At 36.9% G+C, this 23,159-nt stretch overlaps 1 protein-coding gene across 3 annotated transcripts in view; it reads left to right on the top strand.

The window, feature by feature from the left end:
- The window catches only part of LOC108708526 (glutamate-rich protein 6), a 67,197-nt gene that overhangs the window by 11,612 nt on the left and 32,426 nt on the right, over positions 1–23,159 (top strand). The window contains exons 3-10 of one of the 3 annotated variants that reach the window (XM_041582473.1): positions 1,048–1,117; positions 3,535–3,662; positions 8,941–9,000; positions 11,358–11,428; positions 13,593–13,718; positions 16,294–16,448; positions 21,626–21,690; positions 22,960–23,120. In XM_041582473.1, the coding sequence (XP_041438407.1) occupies positions 1,048–1,117; positions 3,535–3,662; positions 8,941–9,000; positions 11,358–11,428; positions 13,593–13,718; positions 16,294–16,448; positions 21,626–21,690; positions 22,960–23,120 (836 nt within the window). The remainder of the gene's footprint in view (positions 1–1,047; positions 1,118–3,534; positions 3,663–8,940; positions 9,001–11,357; positions 11,429–13,592; positions 13,719–16,293; positions 16,449–21,625; positions 21,691–22,959; positions 23,121–23,159) is intronic. The other 2 variants (XM_041582474.1, XM_018247331.2) reach the window with 2 other exon arrangements.

Below are 23,159 nucleotides of genomic sequence, written 5' to 3'. Positions count from 1 at the left end.
ATTAGAACAAGCAGCGTAATAAATATAAAAGGACAAATCCTATTTTAGTAGCAATTACATGTAGCAATAACTCTAAAGCCACTGAACATTTTCATTTTTATATATATATATATATATATATATATATATATATATATATATATATATAAAAGATATATAAGCTTTTTAGAGATGGATTTTCCAATCCTCTTAGATCAGCAATTTACATCTGATGTGATTACTAATTAACCATACTGTAATTGCCATGTATTTTTTAGCTGTTAAATTAGAACTTAAAGGAAAACTATACCCCCAAAATGAATACTTAAGAAACAGATATCTCATATTAAGGGGCATATTAAAGAATCTTACCAAACTGGTCTATATATTTAAGTAAATGTTGCCTTTTTATATCTCTTGCCTTGAGCCACCATTTCGTGATGTCTGTGTGCTGTCTCAGAGATCACCTGACCAGAAATACTACAACTATAACTGTAACAGGAAGAAGTGTGGAAGCAAAAGACACAACTCTGTCTGTTAATTGGCTCATGTGACCTTACATGTATAGTTTGTTGGTATGTTTGTGAGTACAGTGAATCCTACGATCCCAGGGGACAGCCTTTATTTTTTAAAATGGCAATTTTCTATTTATGATTACCAAATGGCACATACTACTAGAAAAGTATATTATTATGAAAATGGTTTATTTACATGAAGCAGGGGTTTATATATCAGCTGTATATATATAATATATATATATATTTTTTTTTTTTTTTATAGAGACCTAAATTTTTCGGGTGTACGGTTGCCACCTTTTCTGGAAAAAAATACCGGCCTTGCTATATATTTATCTTTTTTTCCCTATTAACATTGGGATCAACCATAATTTTTACCGGCCAGGCCAGTAAAATACTGGCCAGGTGGAAACCCTATTCTGGGGGTATAGTTTTCCTTTAAATCTAAATATTGGAGTGGTGTGAGCTCTCAGTATTTGGGATCTTCAGTAAATAGCCCGGCCACCTGTTTTCCACTAATGTGTTACTTCTTCATTTATTTCTCATGAACTAGAGCATAAGAGCAAAACACAAGATAGTAAGATCACTGTGACAACAAATGATTCAGCAGTAAAGAAAGAAAGGTATGTTTCTTTTACTTTGCATTTTGTGGTATTTACTGCTGCAATCAGCTTTGTATAAATTATAGGTTTCAATAATTTTTATTGAAAATTTTTTCCAGGAAAATAACAATCATCATAATGACATAACATCAATATTAGTAAGATTTTTACATCAACATATAAACTTGACTGTTTTAATCAATGAGACCTTAACAAATATCATTTGCTAACATATAAAGATACATAGATAAAAAGATAAAGTTGTCTTCTGTTGAGAGCAATCTATGTTTAATTATCTATTGTAGTTTCTTAAACTCATCTAATGCGTACTTTGCGTATTCTTACGCGAAATACTAAGTTGAATCAAAGAGTGTGAGTTGAACGCGTTACGCGTTACGCGTTAATTATGCGTAACATTTTATTTTTACACGTATGTTATTAATGCATAATGCGTATTTATCATATGCTCCATTCTCGTCTATCAATTTCTTGATTCAGCTTTGTATAAATTATAGATGAAGCAAATCCAAGAATACTGAATTTGTTGTAAAATTTGTTGGGGTAAAAATTGGAACCATAATCTCAATTTCAATACAGGTATGGGACCCGTTACCCCTAAAACACATTATCCAGAAAGCTCTGAATTAAGGAAAGGTTTTTAAAAAATGATTTCCTTTTTCTCTGTAATAATAAAACATTAGCTTGTACTTGATCCAAACTAAGGTACAATTAACCTTACTAGAAGCAAAACCAGCCTCTTGAGTTAATTTAATTTTCTAGTAGCCTTAAGGTATGAAGATTCAAATTACAGAGAGATCTGTTATCGGAAAACCCCAGGTCCTGAACATTCTGGGTTAAAGGTCCCATACATGTACAATAACAGTTGTATGTCATATCATATTTAGGCTTTTTGCCTGAAAATTAAGGATTTGTTTAAATCCAATATTTTAATGCAGAATTGAATTGAACTTCTGGTTTTGGTAAAGATCTGCTCATTTTGGACATATATTGCCCATATGTAATTACAGAGATCTGTTAAGTGAAATGCTTAACACCAGGGGCAGATTTATCAAGGGTCAAATTTTGAAGTAATGGGAGTTTTTGGAACTCCCATAACTTCGAAATTCGAAGAAAAAAAGACCAACCGAAATTTATTTAAAAAATCAAAGTTTTTTTCATGGGTGAATAGGCCATATTTGAATCGTTCAAATTGAATGAAGATCATATTCGATCAAATCTGATTCAAAGTATTTTAAAAAAAAAACTTAGATTTTTTAAAGTCCACCAATTGACTACAAATAGGTTCTAGGAGGTCCCCCATAGGCTAAAACGGCAATTTGGCAAGTTTTAGATGGTGAATGGTCAAAGTCGAATTTTTAAAGAGACAGTACATGATACATTTCGATATTCGAATAGTCAAATATTTTTCAAATTCTGATTGAACTTTGGCCTGTTATCCCTTAGATAGTTGTGGGAAATGTCTTGACTTGATTACAGGGGTAATTGTATTTCCTTTTCTGGTGTAAACAGGATAAATGAGGCAGCTTTGTATCAAGTATGATTGGGTATATTGGACTAGTCAAACTACATCAAGTACAACATCATGGATAGTTCTAAAATTCTCGTTTTGTGCACTACAGATATAATTCCTGACTATATAGTATATTCTATAGAGATTTATTTATACTACATTTCTATTGATGCAGGTCATTTACTCACCTTTGTTCTATTATTTTAAGTTTCATTATGTCATTTACCCATACTGAGTATCTACGGATGTTTTCTTCAAGAACACTGTAATTATGAATAAGCTAATATATTGTATTGCTGTTATCTCCATCTGCAAAAAAAGGATATAGAGACACACCATTGTGGGGCGTAACGATTAGTTCATTAATAACATATTATATGTGTTCATTGAAAATAACCAAATTTATATACTGATTGTAATTTTTAAAAATAGAGAAATATAAGTACATATTTATTATAAACACTACCGCAACAATAATGAAGTAATTTATATGTGCCACAAAATATGGAGAAAATATTGCAATGTACACTGTGTACCTGCAATAAAAGCAGACCAAAGTCATGGAAAAGCTAATCTTTGAAACTAACGAATCTCATAATTTTCTTTTTTAATGGCTCATTCTTTTGTTCTCTATTGACATTCACATTGAGGAAGTCTGTTCTGATTAATTTGTATACAACGAGTACACAAGATCAGTAAGTAAAATGAATAAAATTACTTTTTTATTAACCTGGAATTAAAAGAAAATGTAAGAATTGATTGGTAGGTATGTGTGGCTTCCAAATAAATCCGTCTTGTGAAAAGAAGTAATACAGCTGAGCTGAATAAGTGGATCTTTCATAGACGTGCACCTGTTTGTTGCATTTCAGCATAATTAACTAAATGAAATGTAAAAATGTATTTGCAGAATGAATAGGACCACGGCTCTTGTGAAAGGATGTACTTTGGAGAGCAGAAAATTAAAGGCTAAAAGTGTTGAGACGCAAACAGATTGGAGCTGGCATACAATACCCTCACCACGTTTTATTAAAAATGGTAATAATTACTATCCCTTTATTTTATTAAAATACAAACTTACATGACAGTATAAATAGTGGAAGAAAGCTCACTATTATTACAAAGTTTTATTCTTATTAGTCTCAGCCTCCATCTGGATCGTATGTGCCTCCATGTACTTCCCAGTGCCCTGTTTCATTCTACATAATAGAGGCCATCTCTGGTATTATATGCTTATGCATCATATGCATGGGATAATAAAATACACAGATCCAATTTTATGGCTTTCTGGTGGTATACACTTTCCCCAGCAAGCAAGTGGTAGAGCATTCCATTAGGTTGGTCTTGTATTCTTTATTGCTATAGACAATGAAAATAATTTTACTATGTGTTCAACAACTCAGTATTTTTAAGTGATTCAATTAATTCTCCTGCTTTTGATGCAGAAGGAGTAGGTTCCTAGTTGTCTGATTCTTGGCAATTATGCCTGTTTGCACTTTTATTACTATAAACCTTGGATGGATTCCAGGTGGGCCTAAGGGTTCAAGGTGCTGTAGCATGTCTGTTTTCAACCTATACATGGGTCCCTGACAGTTTGCACCCAACACTACAACAAGAGGTTGGTATAGTTGAGCATTGCCCAGATTTGTTGTGCAATCAAGGTATTTACATTATTAAAGGAAGCCACCTCAGAGTTTTACAAAACCGGTTAAAAGTGATGGTCTACTACTGAAAATAGAGCGTCTCAATCTGTCCACCATAGGGAGCTTCACATTTTCCACTCTCAAATAGAGATGTCGCGGACTGTTCGCCCGCGAACTAATTCGCGCGAACATCGGCTGTTCGCGTCCGCCGAATGTTCGCGAACGTCGCGCGACGTTCGCCAATTGGGTTCGCCTTAGCTGGCGCTTATTTTTTAACTCTCACCCCATACCAGCAGATACATGGCAGCCAATCAGGAAGCTCTCCCTCCTGGACCACCCCCACACCCCCTGGACCACTCCCCTTCCATATATAAACTGAAGCCCTGCAGCGTTTTTTCATTCTGCCTGTGTGTGCTTGGAAGAGCTAGTGTAGGGAGAGAGCTGTTTAGTGATTTGAGGGACAGTTGATAGTAACTTTGCTGGCTAGTAATCTACTTGATACTGCTCTGTATTGTAGGGACAGATCTCTGCAGGGATTTGAGGGACAGTGAGTTTAGGTTAGTTAGCTTTGCTGACTAGTAATCTACCTTCTACTGCAGTGATCTGTATGTAGCTGCTGTGGGCAGCTGTCCTGCTGCTGATCTCTCATCTGCTGACTGCTGCCTGTAACCCAATAGTCCTTGTAAGGACTGCTGTTATTTTATTTTTTGTTTTTTTTACTTTGCTACTGTAAGAGCCCAGTGCTATTAGTCTAGCTGTGTTGGGGAGTGGGACTGGTGTGCTGCTCCTCCTAGTAGTTCACCACCACCAGCACCAACCAGAGTCAAAATTGTTACAAAGTATCTTATTTGCACCTGTTAGCTGTTCTGAGCTCTCTGCCAAAAGCTAATTAAGTTAGAAACTGGTTTTTTTCTGGCTGTTCAGTTCAGAGAAAAGAGGGACTGGTGTGCTGCTCCTCCTAGTAGTTCACCACTACCAGCACCAACCAGAGTCAAAATTGTTACAAAGTATCTTATTTGCACCTGTTAGCTGTTCTGAGCTCTCTGCCAAAAGCTAATTAAGTTAGAAACTGTTTTTTTTCTGGCTGTTCAGTGCAGAGAAAAGAGGGACTTTCCAGTACAAAAGAGGGACAGGGGGTTGAGTGGTCAAAAGAGGGACAGTTGGGAGGTATGCAAGTGCCACCTAGCTGTGTGAGCTTTTTCACATTCTGTCTAAATAACAATAATAATTCCGTGTCCGTAAACATCACCTGAGTGATGTTTTTACAGCAGCAATAATATATTCCGTATCCACTACTGTATACGTTGCCCTTGCAGGCATTGTTTGCCCAGTCTTTAACCAAGTGCCACCTAGCTGTGTGAGCTTTTTCACATTCCGTGTCCAGAAACATCACCTGAGTGACGTAGTGTGATTTCTGCCCTTTACAGCACAAAACGCAGCGCTGTGTCAACAATGTATTTTTCAGATACATTTTTGCCCTTGATCCCCCTCTGGCATGCCACTGTCCAGGTCGTTGCACCCTTTAAACAACTTTAAAATCATTTTTCTGGCCAGAAATGTCTTTTCTAGCTTTTAAAATTCGCCTTCCCATTGAAGTCTATGGGGTTCGCGACGTTCGCGAACCGTTCGCATTTTTGACGCAAGTTCGCGAATATGTTCGCGAACATTTTTTCCGCCGTTCGCTACATCCCTACTCTCAAAGAGAAATTTTACCCATTGGTTCAGTTTCTGGCACTTTCTGTGATTTTTGTAGGTTTTTATACTGTATTATTTAATTCTCTTCCTTTCTCTTCACATATTCTGTAGTATCCATTTAGCTCACAGCTGCCTTGCTGTTTAGCAGTGTGTTACAGAAAATACAAATCACAATATAATGGCTAAAAGCAATTCATTTTCCTCCCAGCATGGGTTTGATATCAGTGAGTAGAGGCCCTTATTGAAAACTAAAGAGCACTTCCAATTCTTGGGAAAAAAATAGAAAACATCCTAATGCAGAATTTCTCAACCTCTGTCTCAACTAGAAGGACATGCCCATCTAACCACAGGGGAATTACTTTAAACGAATAAGTAACTAATTAATATGTCTGTACTCAGGCAGCATCAAGCATAGCAGTTTTTGTACAGAGGTAGAACAAAAAGCAAAATAACAGTTTTACATCTAAAAATCAGACAATTATTATGAGTGTCTTAATATACTAAAATATTATTACAATTATTTGAAATACTAGAAATGTATAACACAGTGGGCAATGGGAAAAACAATAGTTTAATGCTCTGTTAAATATATATCTTTTCCATAGTTTGTCTGTTTTTACAGCATTTTCTTCAGTAAGTGTGTTTTAATGTACCGATAAACACAACAGACAAGTTGTTACCGTCTCATTTAGCCAATTGTTGAATGCCAAATTTGTTTGGAAGTGGGGTTGCATGTACCTTATATTTCAACTACAATAAGATGAGTAGCTTTCCAATCCAATGAAACCTCATGCCAATTTAACCCTAAATTAATTAGCACTAAAATGAACAATGCTCGATGTGTGATGTGAATGCAGGGTCTGCTGGTTTAATTATATAAATGATTATTTTATTTAGTACTTACTTTGCAGATAAAAAGGAAATGTGTCTTGTTTTGTGTGAGTTTGATGAAAGGGCCCTGGGTACATTTATCATGACATGGAAATGACCTGTTTGCATTAACATAATTTCCAAATATTCAATTTGTTATATAACAAGATATTTATTTGCATTCATAACAAATTTACATTCTGTTTGTAGTATCTAATGTATATATATATAAAATAAATTAAATTAAATTAAAAACCCTTCCCTGTACCATTTCCCACATACCAGAGTACTGTGTAACTCAAACTGTTAGATAATATATGTAAAGGCTGTTTTTATGAATAAGTAAAATTAAGATGCTGTAGTAAGCCATAAGTAGCACCTGAACAAGGAGTAATTATTGCACCTAGGGGGTTATTTACTAAAATCCAAATGTATCTCATTATTTTATTTAAAAAACCAACCAACTAAACTCCCCTTATTTATTAATAAAATAACCCAAACTAATCAGATCACGCAGTGGTGATATTTCTGGGCCCACCCCAGCTAATTATTTTTCAGGCCCACAAAATGTCTGGTGGATGATCTGTTTTGTCAATATTTATTTAAATTGTATATCAATTAGGGCCTCATGCCAGGTGCCCCTATACTTCCTGAGCCTCCCTGCAGCCACAGGGTCTGCTTCCTATGTAGATACACCCTTGGGATCATGGAAAAACACCATACAATCGAGCAAAAACGGAATCACTCGAATTTTCCTATACTCCCCCCCCCGAATCGCTCAGTTTTTGCCCAAAAACCCCCAAAATGTTTAATTTTCAGGCTTAACTCAGCGCAGACCTAGACAACATCAAATTGAGATAGGTGCATCTCCCTTTGACATATACAGGACCTCAACAGGTCTGAGATGGCGGATTTTCAGATTCAGGCTTTTGGCAACATTGGGGTATAATAAATCTCGTTTTAAATTTTTTTTCCATGAAAATTTTAAGTTTTTGTCCCAAAAAGCACAACCAGATAAATTTGAGGTTTTATTAAATAACCCCCCTAGTGATGGGCGAATCTGACCCATTTCACTTTGCCAAAAATTTGCCAAACTATGAAAATTGGCCAAAATTCATTAAAGTCTATGGGCGACAGATGCAGCATGTCACCGCCAATTTTTATTCACCCATTGAAGTATATGGGTGTCAATTTTAAGGCGAAACGCGGCTCATCACTAGTTACACCTCGTATAAAATTGTGTTTCACCTGTGTCCAAAAAAATTTTAGTTATAGGATACCACACTATGACTTATAACCTATTTTTTCTATATTAATTTTATTTTTACTTTGCTTTTGTTTGTTTTTTCTGATCTACTTTGTAGAAAGGATTATACAAACCATATTCTAGTTACCTGAACCATGTTAGAAACCAAAATGCTCAACATCGCCCCAGCTATAATTCATCTACTTGCTTCACGCAACAGATAGAGAACTGATTTATTTATCATGCCTGGGTTTGGAAAACATGCTTTTATTCTCAATCCCATGCAATGTGTGCTGTAGGTGCATCTTACTTTGTATTCACAATTATTGTACAAAGGATGGATAGATGATAGATAGATGATAGATAGTTCATTCGAGGTAAAAACTCAACATTTGGGAAATAACCCCTTAGTATTTCCATTAGTCGAGTACAGAATTACATTTAAAAGACAAGATATAGGGGGCTATTTATCAAAGGTTGAGTGTTAGAGGTTTTTTTTCCCTTGAATGAACTCAAAACTTGAATGGTATCTTGTTTAAGAAAAACCTTGAATGGCGAAAACCGATTCTGCAGTTGGAGTCCTGAAACCCTAAAACTCAAATTGATCAAGTTTTCAGTGACAAAAACTAAAATTGCTCGAATCATCCCTAAAAAATTCGAACATCAAGCAGGCTGTTAACATTTTAAATGGTTCAAGGGACCTCTGCCATTGACTCCTACATGACTTCGACATGTTTTAAGTGGAGTATTTTCACACTCAAGCTGTTTCCAGGGTCGGGGTATTATAAATCTCAAATATTCAAGTTTTTTTTAAATAAACTTAACTACTTGTTAATAAATACTACATGTTGGTCTATTTCAGAAATTTCTGAAACAGAAGATACTAATGCAGAAGTTATAGCAGCAAAGGAGACAAGACAATGTAAGTTAATAAAGTTTTATAATTCATATAATGAAAAGGATATTATGGTGTAGTTTTTTATTACAATATTACACTGAGTGCTTTGCAAGTAATTCATTCTACATTTACAACTCTTTAAAACTCTACCTTGAAGTGCCTCTTCTCCAGCATGAACAACCCCACTTGGCCAGTCTTTCCTCATAGTTGAGCTTTTCCATACCTTTTACCAGCTTAGTTCCCCTTTTCTGGACTAGAGACCTTAGATTAGAATGCAGTCATTTGTGGGGCAAATGCTTTGTCAGAATCCAAATACATCACATTTACTGCTCGCCCGTTTTCCAGAATCTTACTTACCTCATCATAAAAAGCAATCAAATTTGTCTGACATGATGTCATAAAGCCATGCTGATTGCTGCTCATAATGCTATTGACCAGGACAACATTTTGAATGTGTTCCCTTAACAAGCCGTCAAAAAATTTGCTTGCAATGGATGTCAAATTTACTGGCCTAAGGCTGAGATTGTAATCCCTTTTTAAATATATGAATGGCATCAGCTTTCCTCCAATCCATAGGTACCATACCAGATGAAAGCAAGTCTGAGAAAATCAGAAATAAACTAAATTAGCCTCTCTTAGAACATGTGGGTGTATTCCACCTGGCCCTGGTGCCCAGGCCCGGATATGTGGAAAGGCCACCTAGGTCCGGGCCTAGGGGGGCAGGATTTTAGGGGGGCGGCATGCAGGGGTGCGCCGCCAATGAGGCAAGCTGAGACGCTCGCCTCAGGCGGCAACGCCGAAGCGGTTTCCAGGGGCGGCAAAAAGCCGCTCCTGCACCTTTAAGAGCCGAATTTCCGGTTTTTAAACCGGAAATTCGGCTTTACTAATGCGAGAGAGCGCAATTGCGCTCTCCGCATTAGTGTTCCTGCCTCCCCTCCCGACAAGTAAGTCAGCGAGGGGGGGCGGCATTGCAGGAGCCGCCTCAGGCGGCGCTTAGGTCTGAATCGGCGCTGGCGGCATGTTGCCCAACCGCACCCACATTGGTTCAAAAACACTGGGGATGTGCTGGAGATACAATCATTTTTTACATTTCCCATGCGCCAATCCCCATTGATGATGAAAATTTGCACAAATAAAGGGGGGGGAACAGGGGTGACGAATGGCAGTGGGCCTTGGGGTGCCCACTATGTAAATCCGTCCCTGCTGGTGCCGTGTTCGCACTAATTTATAGTAAAGCTTTATGAACCATATCCTGAATCAGCCACTGACTAGATTGAGCTGAGCCAACAGTGCAGCTATGAGGTGGGTCTGGGAACTCAGACTCCTCTATTGTATACACTGAGGAAAATAACTGATTTAGCACATTGGCCTTTTTTGTATATGTTACAACCACACTGGTTCCATTATTCAAGGGAACTAGTCTTAGCCTCTGGGGTTAGTCTTAGCCTCTGCCGTAATGCTCTCCTCATTTCCTATCTTTGCCTTTTGGATTGCTGTTTTACAACATTTATTATAGTGTTTATATTCCTTAAATGCAGCTTCTGTCCCCACAGACTTGTAGTTTTTAAATGCCTTTCTCTTCTTTCTTATTCATTTCTTTACTTCTATTTTAAACCACATAGGGTTGTTCTTGGTGCTTCTACATTTACTACTTAAGAGAATAAACTGTGAACAGTAACAATCTAATATAATTTTAAATTACATCTCAACAGATTTTAAGTAGCAAGTTTTTATTTTTTCCCTTTTTAAAATCACAGCCATAGTTTTTGATAAATTGTCTCGTTGATATAAAGTATTAGGGCAGCTGACCCAGGCCAAAGTACTGAATGCAAGAGAGGAATTTTCATGAACTCTACTTGCTAATTACGCTTTTTGAAAATAAAGGCCTTGGATTGAATACTGTTTACACCTGGTAAGTACTGCCAGATTTAGTTAGTGATTCTTGTTCTTATTATGCATGTGCAAAGCTAAGGCCCCAAGTGATTTAAAAATGAATAGTAAGCAAAAATATATACACATTGTAGATATATGTAAGAAAACTTGCTAATTTACTAAATAAAACACTTTTTCATGTTCATCTCATGAGATGTTGGTTGAACCATAGGACCAGTTAGATGTTAAAAAATAGATGTTAATTAGATGTTAAAAAATAAGCCTCTTATTCCCCATCTCAGTTGCAAACACTACAAAGACCCCATGGAACAGATCTATATTGACAGAAGCCCCATGGCAAGCACAATGGGCACAAAGTAAAATTAAATTATAATTAGGAATGGTTTTTAGGTGGATAATTGACCTGGGTCCTGGTTCAGAAAACCATATTTACAGTTGTGATAAGGCTGGTAAAATATGTAGCTCATTTTTAAACTTCTTTGTGGCAGCTTTCTCTGAAAACACATCTGAAATAAAGTCTCCAGATTCAGAATGTGAAGAGGAACTTGTAGAATCAGAGGTACAATTTCAGATCTTGTGACCATTACAAGTATTTCTTGCATGTTTTTATAGTTACTAACCCCTAGTAGTGCTTTTCTCTTAACAACTCACATTAAGGATTAACTATAGATAAACTTTATTTATAGATCATGTAAATCATTTGTACATATTTGTAGATTATGTAGATTATATACAAATATATGAATACAGTGAAATGAAATTGTTATAGCTTGTACAGGTTTGTGCAGAAATAAAAACATATTTACTATATTATTGCCTGCCTTTTTAATTGCACCATACTCTACCATCAAGGGCTAGAATGAGTGTGTGGTTGATCAGATGATATAAACTAAGTATGGAATTGGAAAATGTCACGTATCATTGAATATACAATCTGTTAATAAAATTACTGAAGGGTCACAAATCATAGATTCTGCATTTTGGGGTCAGGGTGTGGAGGGCAGCACCACAACTTCTTCCACCCCTATTTCCAGCAGCAGACATACCCAACCCGTTAATCTTTACCGAGATAGGGCCCATTCAATAGCTTTCCTCAGTACCCTGCCTGCCTGCACTCAGTTAAGCATTGTAAATACACACACACAGAAATACACACACAGAAATACACACACATTTGCATTTACACATACAAACACACACACATATATATATATATATATATATATATATATATATATATATATATATATATATATACCGTATATACTCGCGTATAAGCCGAGTTTTTCAGCTCCCAAAATAAGCTGAAAAATGCTGCCTCGGCTTATACGCGGGTCAGTCAAAAAAAATTACCTCTTCCGTGCTGATGGCTGCGCCTGCGCCTTCCCTCTCTTGCTGACTGCTGCCTGGCTGCCACCCCTGACTCCCAGGCTAGGGAGTGTGTGCCCGCGGTGCGCGCTCCCTGCAAGGCGTGCTGCTGCTAGTGGTGTCGGAGGAGGAGAGAGTCAGGGAGGGCGCCATAGAGAGAGGTCTGAGCCCGGCTGTGTGCGGCTGCAGGGTCGGCTTGGCCCACCGGAAAAATGCCTGCGGAAAAATCCCTGCGGCCAATAAACCGCTCACTACTTCTACTTCTATATTGCCGGTGCTCGGATTGAGCACAGCGATTGGCCGCCTCCTGAACCTAGTGGGCCCTGCTGCCTCTACTGTCTCCACCTGGTAACTGTTTAAAAATGCGTCTGTGCTGTCCCTGCTGGCTGCTCTTCAGTTCGGTACACTGTGCGCCCCCTGATGATGTCACTCACTTGCGCCATCGCATTGTGGGAGAGTCAGCGAAAAAAGAGCTCAGGCAAGGAGTACTGCTGGTGTGGTTCCTGGGTGCTGATCGATCCGCTGCCTGTTCCCTCTGCAGGCCTGCAGCCTATTGCTACATGCTTGGATTTTCCTCTAGTGGATACATACTTTGCTGGTGAGCAAACGATCTGGAGGGGGGGGGGGGTGCTGTTGTAGCAGAGTCAGACAGTCAGTGATGGAATTTGCCTGTCTGAGATATGGAGGGGGAAGCAGGCTGCCAGTGAATGTGGGGCTTAATTACCCCTATAATCCACACAGACTCTGAGTGGCCAACACCAACTTCTTTAACTTCATTTTACATTTAACCCATTGTTTTCCCCTTTAACTTTGCTGCCCCACTTTTTTATGTTATTATTCCTTTCCATGCTCCTTTACAGTTTCTGTATCTCTCCATCCCTGGTTCAGCTATAAATGCTTTTGCTGGGATTGATCAAGTGCTTGCAATTAAATAAAAATTTATTTAAAAAATGAATGATGTTTGAATGTTACTGTCAGTCACAATATTTCCCAGGGAACATGAGATCCATGCAGATGCCAGATACTATCAATGTAACTGTTACTCATGTACTCTCCTACCTTTCATATTTAATACAGCAGCCTCAGTACTAAATGTGTAAGTAGGCATGGTGTGTGGAGGTGTGACATGATTATTGAAACTTACCAGTAGCTGCTGCATTTCTCACCCTAGGCTTATACGTGAGTCAATAAGTTTTCCCAGTTTTTGTAGGTAAAATTAGGTACCTCGGCTTATACACGGGTCGGCTTATACACGAGTATATACGGTATATATATATATATATATATAGATATAGATATAGATATAGATATAGATATAGATATAGATATATATATCCTTTTTTACTTTGCTGTAGCTTCCATTAGATGATAAAGATGATATTCAAAGAGAAAGTGAAGGCCCGGCATTGTGTACATTCTGTCACCAAGCAGAAAAAGCCTTACCAACAGTTGATCAACTTGCATCTGAACCTGTGGACATGGTAAGATAACGTATGCACACACACACACACACACACACATATATATATATACAGTATATATATATATATATATATATATATATATATATATATCTTCCTTTACAGTGTTTGTGCAGCCATTAGAAGGGGAATGGAAGCTGGAATTATGGTTGTGGGACTTGTTTACACATAACTTAAGTGAGTGACATTGTGGTGCACTATGAATTTCATACTGCATACACAATGTATACACTTGTATATACAGCTGTTTACTCAATAATGACGTCACACAGTGGGTCTTTGGCGCAATCTCTTTGATTTCAATTTAAGGGGAGGCACTGTTTGTTTGTTATGTCTTGAGAAAGGTCCTAAACGGGACATTGTGAAGCCCTGGAGTGTGTCTATTGCTGAGAAACGTTATATAGGCTGTGGTAGAGTGCCCAAAAAATGGGGTGTGAAAGGTTTGGTGTTCAAGTCCCTTCTCAACCTTAAGCTGAGTCCAAAATTTCCAACCCACACCTCACTACAATGCATATAGTAATAGATACAGTATAACTCTCTAAGGTCCATGCTGCAAGCTGTGTGTGACTGGTGCAACTTCCTACATAGCAAAGCACAACAAGTTCAGAGGTCTAAGGGCTGAGTTCTAAATTTTAAGTGCCAAGCTCTAATTTATGAGTTCTATGTTCAGAATTCTGAGCTGTGAAAATCACAAATTCTAACATCTGATTTCTAAATTCCAAGTTCTACGTCCTGAATTTTAAATTCTAAATTCCGGCTTTGGAACTCAGAATTCAGAATGTAGAGCATAAAAATTTGATTTTTTTCCACTGTAAAAGGAAATAGGAAATTTTACTTTGCAATGCTAAGGGGCATATTTATCAAGGGTAAGATTTCAAGTTTATGGGAGTTTCTAAAAACTCCCATCAACTACCATAAACTTGAAATTCAGAAAAAAATTACCAATCGAAATGTATTAAAAAAAAAAATCTAATTTGATCAAATTCGAGTTTAAAAAAAAAAAAATTAAAAGTCCAACAAATGACTCCAAATTGGTTGTAGGAGGTCCTGCATAGGCTAAAACACCAATTTGGCAGGTTTTAGATGGCGAATAGTCGCATTTGAATTCTTAAAGAGACAGTACATGATAAATTTCAAAATTCTAATTTCTTATTTTTTTTTAAACTCAAATCGAATTTGGACTATTCCCTAATTAAATTACACTAAAATAAACTCAAAATTCAAATTTTCAATTCGACCCTTGATAAATCTGTGAACCAATATGGAGCAGGCACTCAAATGAAGGCAGACTTCCACCAGGCAAATATTCAAAGTGAAAAGAGTTTATTGTGTCCACAGCTTGACGCATTTTGTGTCCCAAACACTTAGGGGCAGATGTATGAAGGGTCGAATATCGAGGGTTAATTAACCCTCGATATTCGACTAGGAACTAAAATCCTTCGACTTCGAATATCGTAGTCGAAGGATTTAGCGCAAATCCTACGATCGAACTATCGAAGGATTATTCCTTCGATCGAACGATTAAATCCTTCGAATCGAACGATTCGAAGGATTTTAATCCAACGATCGAAGGAATATCCTTCGATCAAAAAAACTTAGGCAAGCCTACCTTCCCCATAGGCTAACATTGACTTCGGTAGCTTTTAGCTGCCGAAGTAGGGGGTCGAAATTTTTTTTAAAGAGGCAGTACTTCGACTATCGAATGGTCGAATAGTCGAACGATTTTTAGTTCGAATCGTTTGATTCGTAGTCGTAGTCGTAGTCGTAGTTGAAGGTCGAAGTAGCCCATTTGATGGTCGAAGTAGCCCAAAAAACACTTCGAAATTCGAAGTTTTTTTAATTCGAATCCTTCACTCGAGCTTCATGAATCGGCCCCTTAATCATAGGCTTTAGTTCCTCACATTTTTATGCAATCGTTTTGTTCAACCCACTGAATTAAAGCTGAAAGTCTGCAGTTCAACTGCATCTGAGTTGTTTCATTTAAAATTCATTGTGGTAATGTACAGAACCAAAATTAGAAAAAAGTTGTCTCTGTCCAAATATTTATGGACCTAACTGTATAAAGTCAAGTGCTGAAGTCAATACATGTGTGTTTTTTTTTTTTGTTTTTTTTTTTAAAGAACCCTAGATTTTGGTGCCAGAGAAGAATAAAATGATCCATTGTCCCATTGTGTATACACATAAAATATAATGTGTCTTGTGCGCATGGTTCACCAATCTTTTCATTGACAAAAAAGGGTTTGGCTGTGCATGAGAATTGTTAGTTTCCAAAATCTAAAACACAATATGAACCTCATTCGATTAGATTTATCATGAAAAATATCCCGATAATGAAAGGAATTATGTAAATAAACATTACACTGCCAACCAAAGTAGCAAAGATTGAATATTATATCCTCATTTATAAGTGTTTTGAATATAAGGAGGAATCTTCATCTTGTAATGAATCTGTATAGCTTATAAAGGAGCTTTTATTGCTCTGGGGCTTTAGTAAGCACATGATTTGTCCTGTATTTACTTTCATGCATTATTGAGCATGTTTCTAGTTTAAACATTTATATTTCTTTGCCTTTAGCTCTTTTGCTGCCTGAAGTTCCAAGAATTATTTCAGCATCTTATCTCAGAAATTATTGAGTCACAAAGTTCAGAGGAAACAGATGAAGCCGCAAACATGAATTTATTTACTTCCATTAAGGCAGACGAAAAAGCAGCAAAGCAACTGAAGGAAAAGTATGTTAATGGCAACGGTGATAATATTCTTTTACATCAGCTTCTTTCAAAAAGTCACAAGCATTTGTGTTTGCTTCTCCTGGCTACCTTCTGTAGCAAGCGTTTCTGTGATGTTGAAACAAACCGCTGGCATTTCAGCAGTACATGATTTCTTACCTTGACACTTAATGCAATGGCACTTTGACAAGAATGCTGTCATCTAGATCAAACCATGTTTCTGAATCACATTTGTTAAATAACATTCACTTCAACAGTCAGTTTTAACAGAATCCATAACAGAAAATTATCTTGGGCAGCATTCTGAAAGCTGGGATTTGCATTTACGTCCCTGTCTTTCTGAGCACTTTCTATTTACTTTAAGAAAGGAGCTGAAAAGCAGAAATAATACAAAAATAACTTTGCCTGTGTCTCGAGAATAGTGATTTGATTAGCAAAGTCTTTGTCAAAGGAAACCCTGACAACACTGCTGCCAGTGGCATAACTAAATATTACTGGGCCCCACAGCAAATTATTTTTCAAGTCCCCAAAATGTCTACAGTTTTACCAATATTTATTGGAATTGTATATGAATGAGGGCCTTGTGGGGCCCCTATACCCCCTAGGCTCAACTGCAGCCGCAGGGTCTGCCTCCTCTGTAGTTACTCCCCTAACTGCTGCCACTCTTTGTCTTCAATGTGAAGCACTAAACACTACAATACTGCTGCCTCCCATTGACTTCAACACAAACCACCAAATACTGCTAGTGCTGTCTTGTATTTGACTCCAAGACACTCATTACTGTATTTTCAGGTTGAGAAAAGGAACCAGGCAGTTTCCATTGAAATTAATGGGAAAGAGCAGGCCAAAACTAGGGGTAGGTAGAAGAGACACGTGTCTAGGGTGCAACAGTGAAGGTTCACTAGGCATATGCCTTTTCTGTACCTCTAGTGCGGGCCCTCGTACCCCCACTGCCTTCTCCCAACTTCACCCCACCCCTCGATCATACCCGGGGTGGGGGAGCGCGGTGGCATGCTGGGATACCTAGGACGCCTGGCCAACTTGGCCCAGCACTGGGAAAGGGTTTTATAATCCCGTCATACAGCAGTTTGCACAGGTCCCTTTTAGGATAATTAAAACGTAGGCTTTTCTGCTTAACCTATATTAATGGACACCCTTTGAATTTACTCTACACCCTTAAATTGTAACTGTAAATGAGCGGTAATGTTCCTGTTCCTTTGTAATTCTACACCGTATATATAATATTTAGCTTTTTTTAAACTTGGTGGTGTATCAGCAAAGTGCCCTCAAAAAGACCTCCGGGGTTTTTGGCACACTAGCTCTTGCCTAGCAGAACATTATGCAAAATGACATTGTTGCTGATGTTATGCAAACACCTCTTGTGACAAAATTTCAGCCTATATTTCTGACAAATTCAGACACTACAGAAAGGTAATTGAATTCTGAATGCATTAAAATGGCCAGAATCTGCATTTCATCTAAAAGTAGCACATTTTATGGAACTTTTGCTATTATAAAAAAAAAAAAAAAATACGGTATACTGGTGCTTAATAAAGCTGTTTCACATATGTTATAGCCTAAAAGTTGTTTAGATATTTAATGATTTATTTATGAGTTCCTTAACCTTTTTATCTAGCGTCAAATAACTCCGTCATGCTGTGAGTCGCTGACAGATTTTGCCTTCTATAACTGGCTGATTCCAGCATGGGGCACCACAGACACAGCATGCTTGACTTGTTTGCAGGAGGAAGCACATTATAAGACAATTTATTGCTCAAAAACAAAAAAACAGTTATAAAACCTATCTAAAGAAAAATAACACTTAAAGGAAAAATATACTACTGAACATTTTAAGATAATAAAAATGACTTCCAGAAAAATGACTTTGCCAGATAAGGGATCTTTCCTTAATTAGAATCACCATACTAAAGTCCGCTAAAAAATTATTTAAACATTAATTAAACCCAATAGGATCATTTTGCCCTCAGTAAGGATTAATTATTTCTTAGTGTGATCAAGTACAAGGTACTGTATTAACTCATATTGGAGGCAAAACTATCCTGTTAGCAGACCTAAGGTATAATGATCCAACAGGTAAAACTTATCCAGAAAATCCGAGATCCCAAGCATTTCAGATGATACCTGTAGTATGTTCCACTGGATAATCCCAAAAAGAAAAACTGCCACAAAGTTTGCCAATCAATCAATCAATCACAGTTCCACCTTAAGTACTTTTTTTCTATATGTTTGGATATGCTTTGTAGGTGTAAGATGCGTTCCCATATGGTTTTGTGGTTGTGAGTTGCAACAGGCCTAGAATGGACCCACTGGGCTGCTATTTATAAAAACTATAAGGAGTAATGTAAAGCCTAGCATTAGCTCACTGGAGAAAATAGCAATGTTCTATTATACATACATTAATTATTATTATGTATTAAAAACTTCTTCTGAGATACATTTGTCACCCCAGTGATATAAACTTTGCTTCTCCTTTAAAGAAACAGAGAAAGTCTAAAGAAGAGGAACTGAGTTAATAAAGGGTATGAAAAGTCTCAGTTATGAGTAAAGGCTGGCCAAGTTGGGAATGTTTATACTGTAGAAGATTTGTGTAAATGGGGATATGATAGCTATCTACTGTATAAATATACAAGGGCACCTTGTAATACATTATTTGATGCTTATTTTATAGTGGGCACAAGGGCATCCATTCAGATTAGAAGAAACCCGTTATCCAGAAATCGAATTACTGAAAGACTCCATTCTATCCAAATAATTCAAATTGTTTAAAATTATTTCCTTTTTCTCTGTAATAATAAAACAGTAACTTGTATTTGATTCCAGCAAAGATATTATTAATCCTTATTGGAAGCAACCCCAGCCTATTGGGTTTATTTAAAGTTTACATGATTTTCTAGTAGACTTAAGGTATGAAGATCCAAATTCTGGATAACAGGTTCCATTACCTGTACCATTTTAAGATCTGGAGAGGTATTGTTACAGTGAGGGCTGTGAAGTTGAGAATTTCTTTCCCTGAATTGGTTGTACTGGCATATTCTGTAAATTAGCTCAAGAAAAGGGGTTGGATACCTTTTTAGAAAGGAAAAAATACAGGGATACTTGTTGTGTATTTTATAGATATAAGTATCTGTATAGTGTTATGAAATGTAGAGTCCGCAATTTACCACAGCCAAGTAAAATGATGCAACCAAGGTTCCCAGAGAGTAAATGATTTATCCAGATTATCCAGCCCAGAGACAGCAAATTATACAGAGATCTTTCAAAATGTGCCCAGAGGTTACACTTCCTTCCTTCTCTCTCTACCTCTTCTTCCCTTCCTCTTCTCCTCTGCTTCCATTTCTTCTCTTCTGCTTCCCTTTCTCTTCTACTCTGCTTCCCTCTCTCTTCTGCTCTCCTTCCCCTTTCTCTTCTGCTCTCCTTCCCTTTCTCTTCTGCCCAAAAACCAACTCCATACTGTTTCTATGCCATTGACCCAAATGGGGAATGGTTCTGGTTGGCTGATGACAAGTTAAACAGGAAAACCAGCTAATTTCTTTAGATGTCCCTTTTACCAATAACAACTGTACAAACTGTTCCTCTTTGAAATGTAAAAGACCCTCTCCAGATGGTCTCTTGGAATGTGTCCCACCTATGTCTTATCTTATTATTGCATTTTATTACAAGAGAGGATGGGCTCCTTTGAAGGAGTCATAAAAACTCAGGATACCTTCTACCTAAGGATTAATTACAATCTGTCTATATATATTACTACAATGCTGAAATTAACTTTCTGCACAAAGCTAATCCAAGGACTGGTCTAATTGCCATCTTGGAGTCAGGGAGTACCTAATTGCTATCTTGTCAGGAAGGATTTTTTCCCCTGTGATACAAACTAGAGAAGCTGCAAATGTTTTTTTTTTTTTTTTTTTTTTTGCTTTCCTCTGGATCATCTAGCATTTAGGCAGGCTCAGTTACATAAAAAATATGGTTGAACTTGATGGATGGATGATTTTTAACTTCATCTACTATATTACCATTTACATTTTTATCGGGCCGTGTATGACCACCTTTACATAATTCCGCCTCTTTGCCTAGCAAGCAGGGATACAAAAATGAAGGGAAATGTAATCAAGATATGGAATATATAAGATATGAATATATCTTATATTTCAATGTATATTTCATAATTCATTCTTTTGCTCCTTTTTTGTAGCTTTAGTTATGCAATGGCAAATTTTCAGTGAATATCCTTGAGTCATTTGTTGCATTATTAGTAATTCTTTGACATTATTATTATTAAATATCAAATCTCACCTTAATGGTTTTAGCAGTCTCCTTTATTTAACTGCTCAGCTGAGGCAGAAATAAGTAAAGAAGTTAATGGCCACCAGACTACTGAATCCAAAGGTCACTTTACTTTGTTTTATCTGAATTGCCCTCTCTGCTGCAAATGTCTTTTACTTCTATACTGGAATCGTGATGTTTTGCTAAGGAGAGAAATTTCTGTTTGGAGAGCTGTTAATTCCTATTGAAAGTGCTTGTTATCCTCCCACAAGGTATTGTGACAGATCACAAGTATAAAATGGTAAGAAAATGACAACAAAGAGTAAGAGTAGCTTTGTTATTTTAATGCATTTACCATAATCATCTACTGCCTGTTGTAGTTATTAAACAGACAGCTAAGAAAAAGGAAACAAATGTGTATTCATTATAAATCAACATTGTGCTTCACTAGTAAACAAACAACCCTTCATACAATAAAATGTTTCTTTCATGCAAACAAATGCACTTCTGCTAGTGAATTCTTCATTGTGATATTGATTCAGTATATCATTTCACTTCATTATCCTCCTAATGTTCTTATACTCAGAGACTCAGCTTGAAAGATAATGGCCACTCAGTTTGGCTATGTAGAACTACAACCCTCCACCCCTCTTCAGTTCTAAATTCCAAATACTGTGGACTATGGCACAAGCGTACATTCACGTGTGTGTAAAACACTCCAGAAACAAAAATGTTACATTGACAAATACAGAAATGTATTTAACAGAGTCTCTGCACATATGGGGTCAATGTGTGCAATAGACCCCACTCTTGCAATGCTCCAATACTGCTCCAATACAAACTAGATTTTTAGAATGATGGTCATTTATTTAATTTATATTTTAAAACTTATTTCCAAGGCTGCAAAATGAAGATCTGGAGGACTACATATCATCAATCGCAAGGCATGTCAGTCTATTTGGATGTAAGTATGTGCTTTCTGTGAAAGGAAATACTGAAGCAAATACAGGTATGGAACCTCTTATCCAGAATGCTTGGGACCTGGGGTTTTCCAGAAAATGGATCTTTATCAAATTTGGATCTTCACACCTAGAAAATCATGTAAACATTAAATAAACCCAATAGATGGTTTTGCTTCCAATCAGGATTAGTTATATCTTAGTTGGCATAACGTACAAGGCACTATTTTATTATTAAAAAAGGCAATCATTTTTAAAAATGTGAATTATTTGGATAAAATGTGGTCTATGGGAGATGGTCCTTCGGAAAGCTCTGAATTTTAAAGCACGCCGCTGCAAGCTTTTGGCCATGCCCCTTTTGGCCACTCCCTTTGGACTCCACCCACTCTCCCGTGTGCTTTCACTGAATTTTCAGGAAAATCAAACCATAGCAGTGGCACAAATTTTGCTTAACGTCTGGCACTGCAGGAAGGGGGTATTAACACCACAATATTAAATATAAAATTTAATTCTTGAACTAGCAAGAGTATTTTTTCAAGTTGTAATATTGGTGTGTAGGCAGCCATCTCAGGTCATTTTGCCTGTTCATGTGCTTTCAGAAAGAGGCAGCACTCCAACTTGCAGTACAGCAGTAAAGAGTGACTGAAGTTTATCAGAGCAATGACTTGGGGCAGCTGGGAAACTGACAATATGTCTAGCCCCATGTCAGATTTCAAAATTAAATATAAAAAAAGCTGTTTGCTCTTATGAGAAATGGATTTCAGTGCAGAATTCTGTTGGAGCAGCACTATTAACTGATGCGTTTCAAGAAAATTTTTTTTCCCATGATAGTATCCCTTTAAGATTAATACATCAGAATGTACCCATCTGTGTGCTGCATGTGCTGTTTATACAAGCTATAATGGGAAATGATTCGGAGAGATTACACACATTTTGTATTTGCATACAGCTTCAAAAGCAGGTCCAGTCATTGTTTGATCTTGCAAGTTATGATTGGATCATATCCAAGCATAAATTAAACATTATGACTGACTGTAGCTGTCAATATTGATTACCCAAAAAGAAGAAAAAGAATGACCCATTTGGTTGCACCACCCCACTACATTGGCTGTTAATATTGCACAGTCTACTATATAACTAATTGTGTATGACACTGTATTTTTCAATACATTACTCAGTTTTCTTTAAAAAAATTTAATTTCTGTTTATGAAAGGTAACCAAATAAATTCATGTCTTTTCATCATTTTTCTAAACCTTTTTCCTCCTGTTTCAGCTCTTTTTGCAATGGAGACTATTTCTTTTACATTGACGCCAGAAGACAATAGTGTCTTAAAATATGTTCAACCAGATGGTCAACATTCCTATTCCTCTGATGTCTTTGATGCCAACAGTGCATTCTGTTCTCTTCCCATGGTGTGCAAGGACAATGTTAAGGTATTTCTTAAAACATGCTTAACCAGTAATGTGAGATGA

This window comes from Xenopus laevis, chromosome 2L (assembly GCF_017654675.1).
Source record: "Xenopus laevis strain J_2021 chromosome 2L, Xenopus_laevis_v10.1, whole genome shotgun sequence".
In the NCBI taxonomy this organism is placed as follows: domain Eukaryota; kingdom Metazoa; phylum Chordata; class Amphibia; order Anura; family Pipidae; genus Xenopus; species Xenopus laevis.
This window is presented reverse-complemented; position numbering and strand designations above follow the sequence as displayed.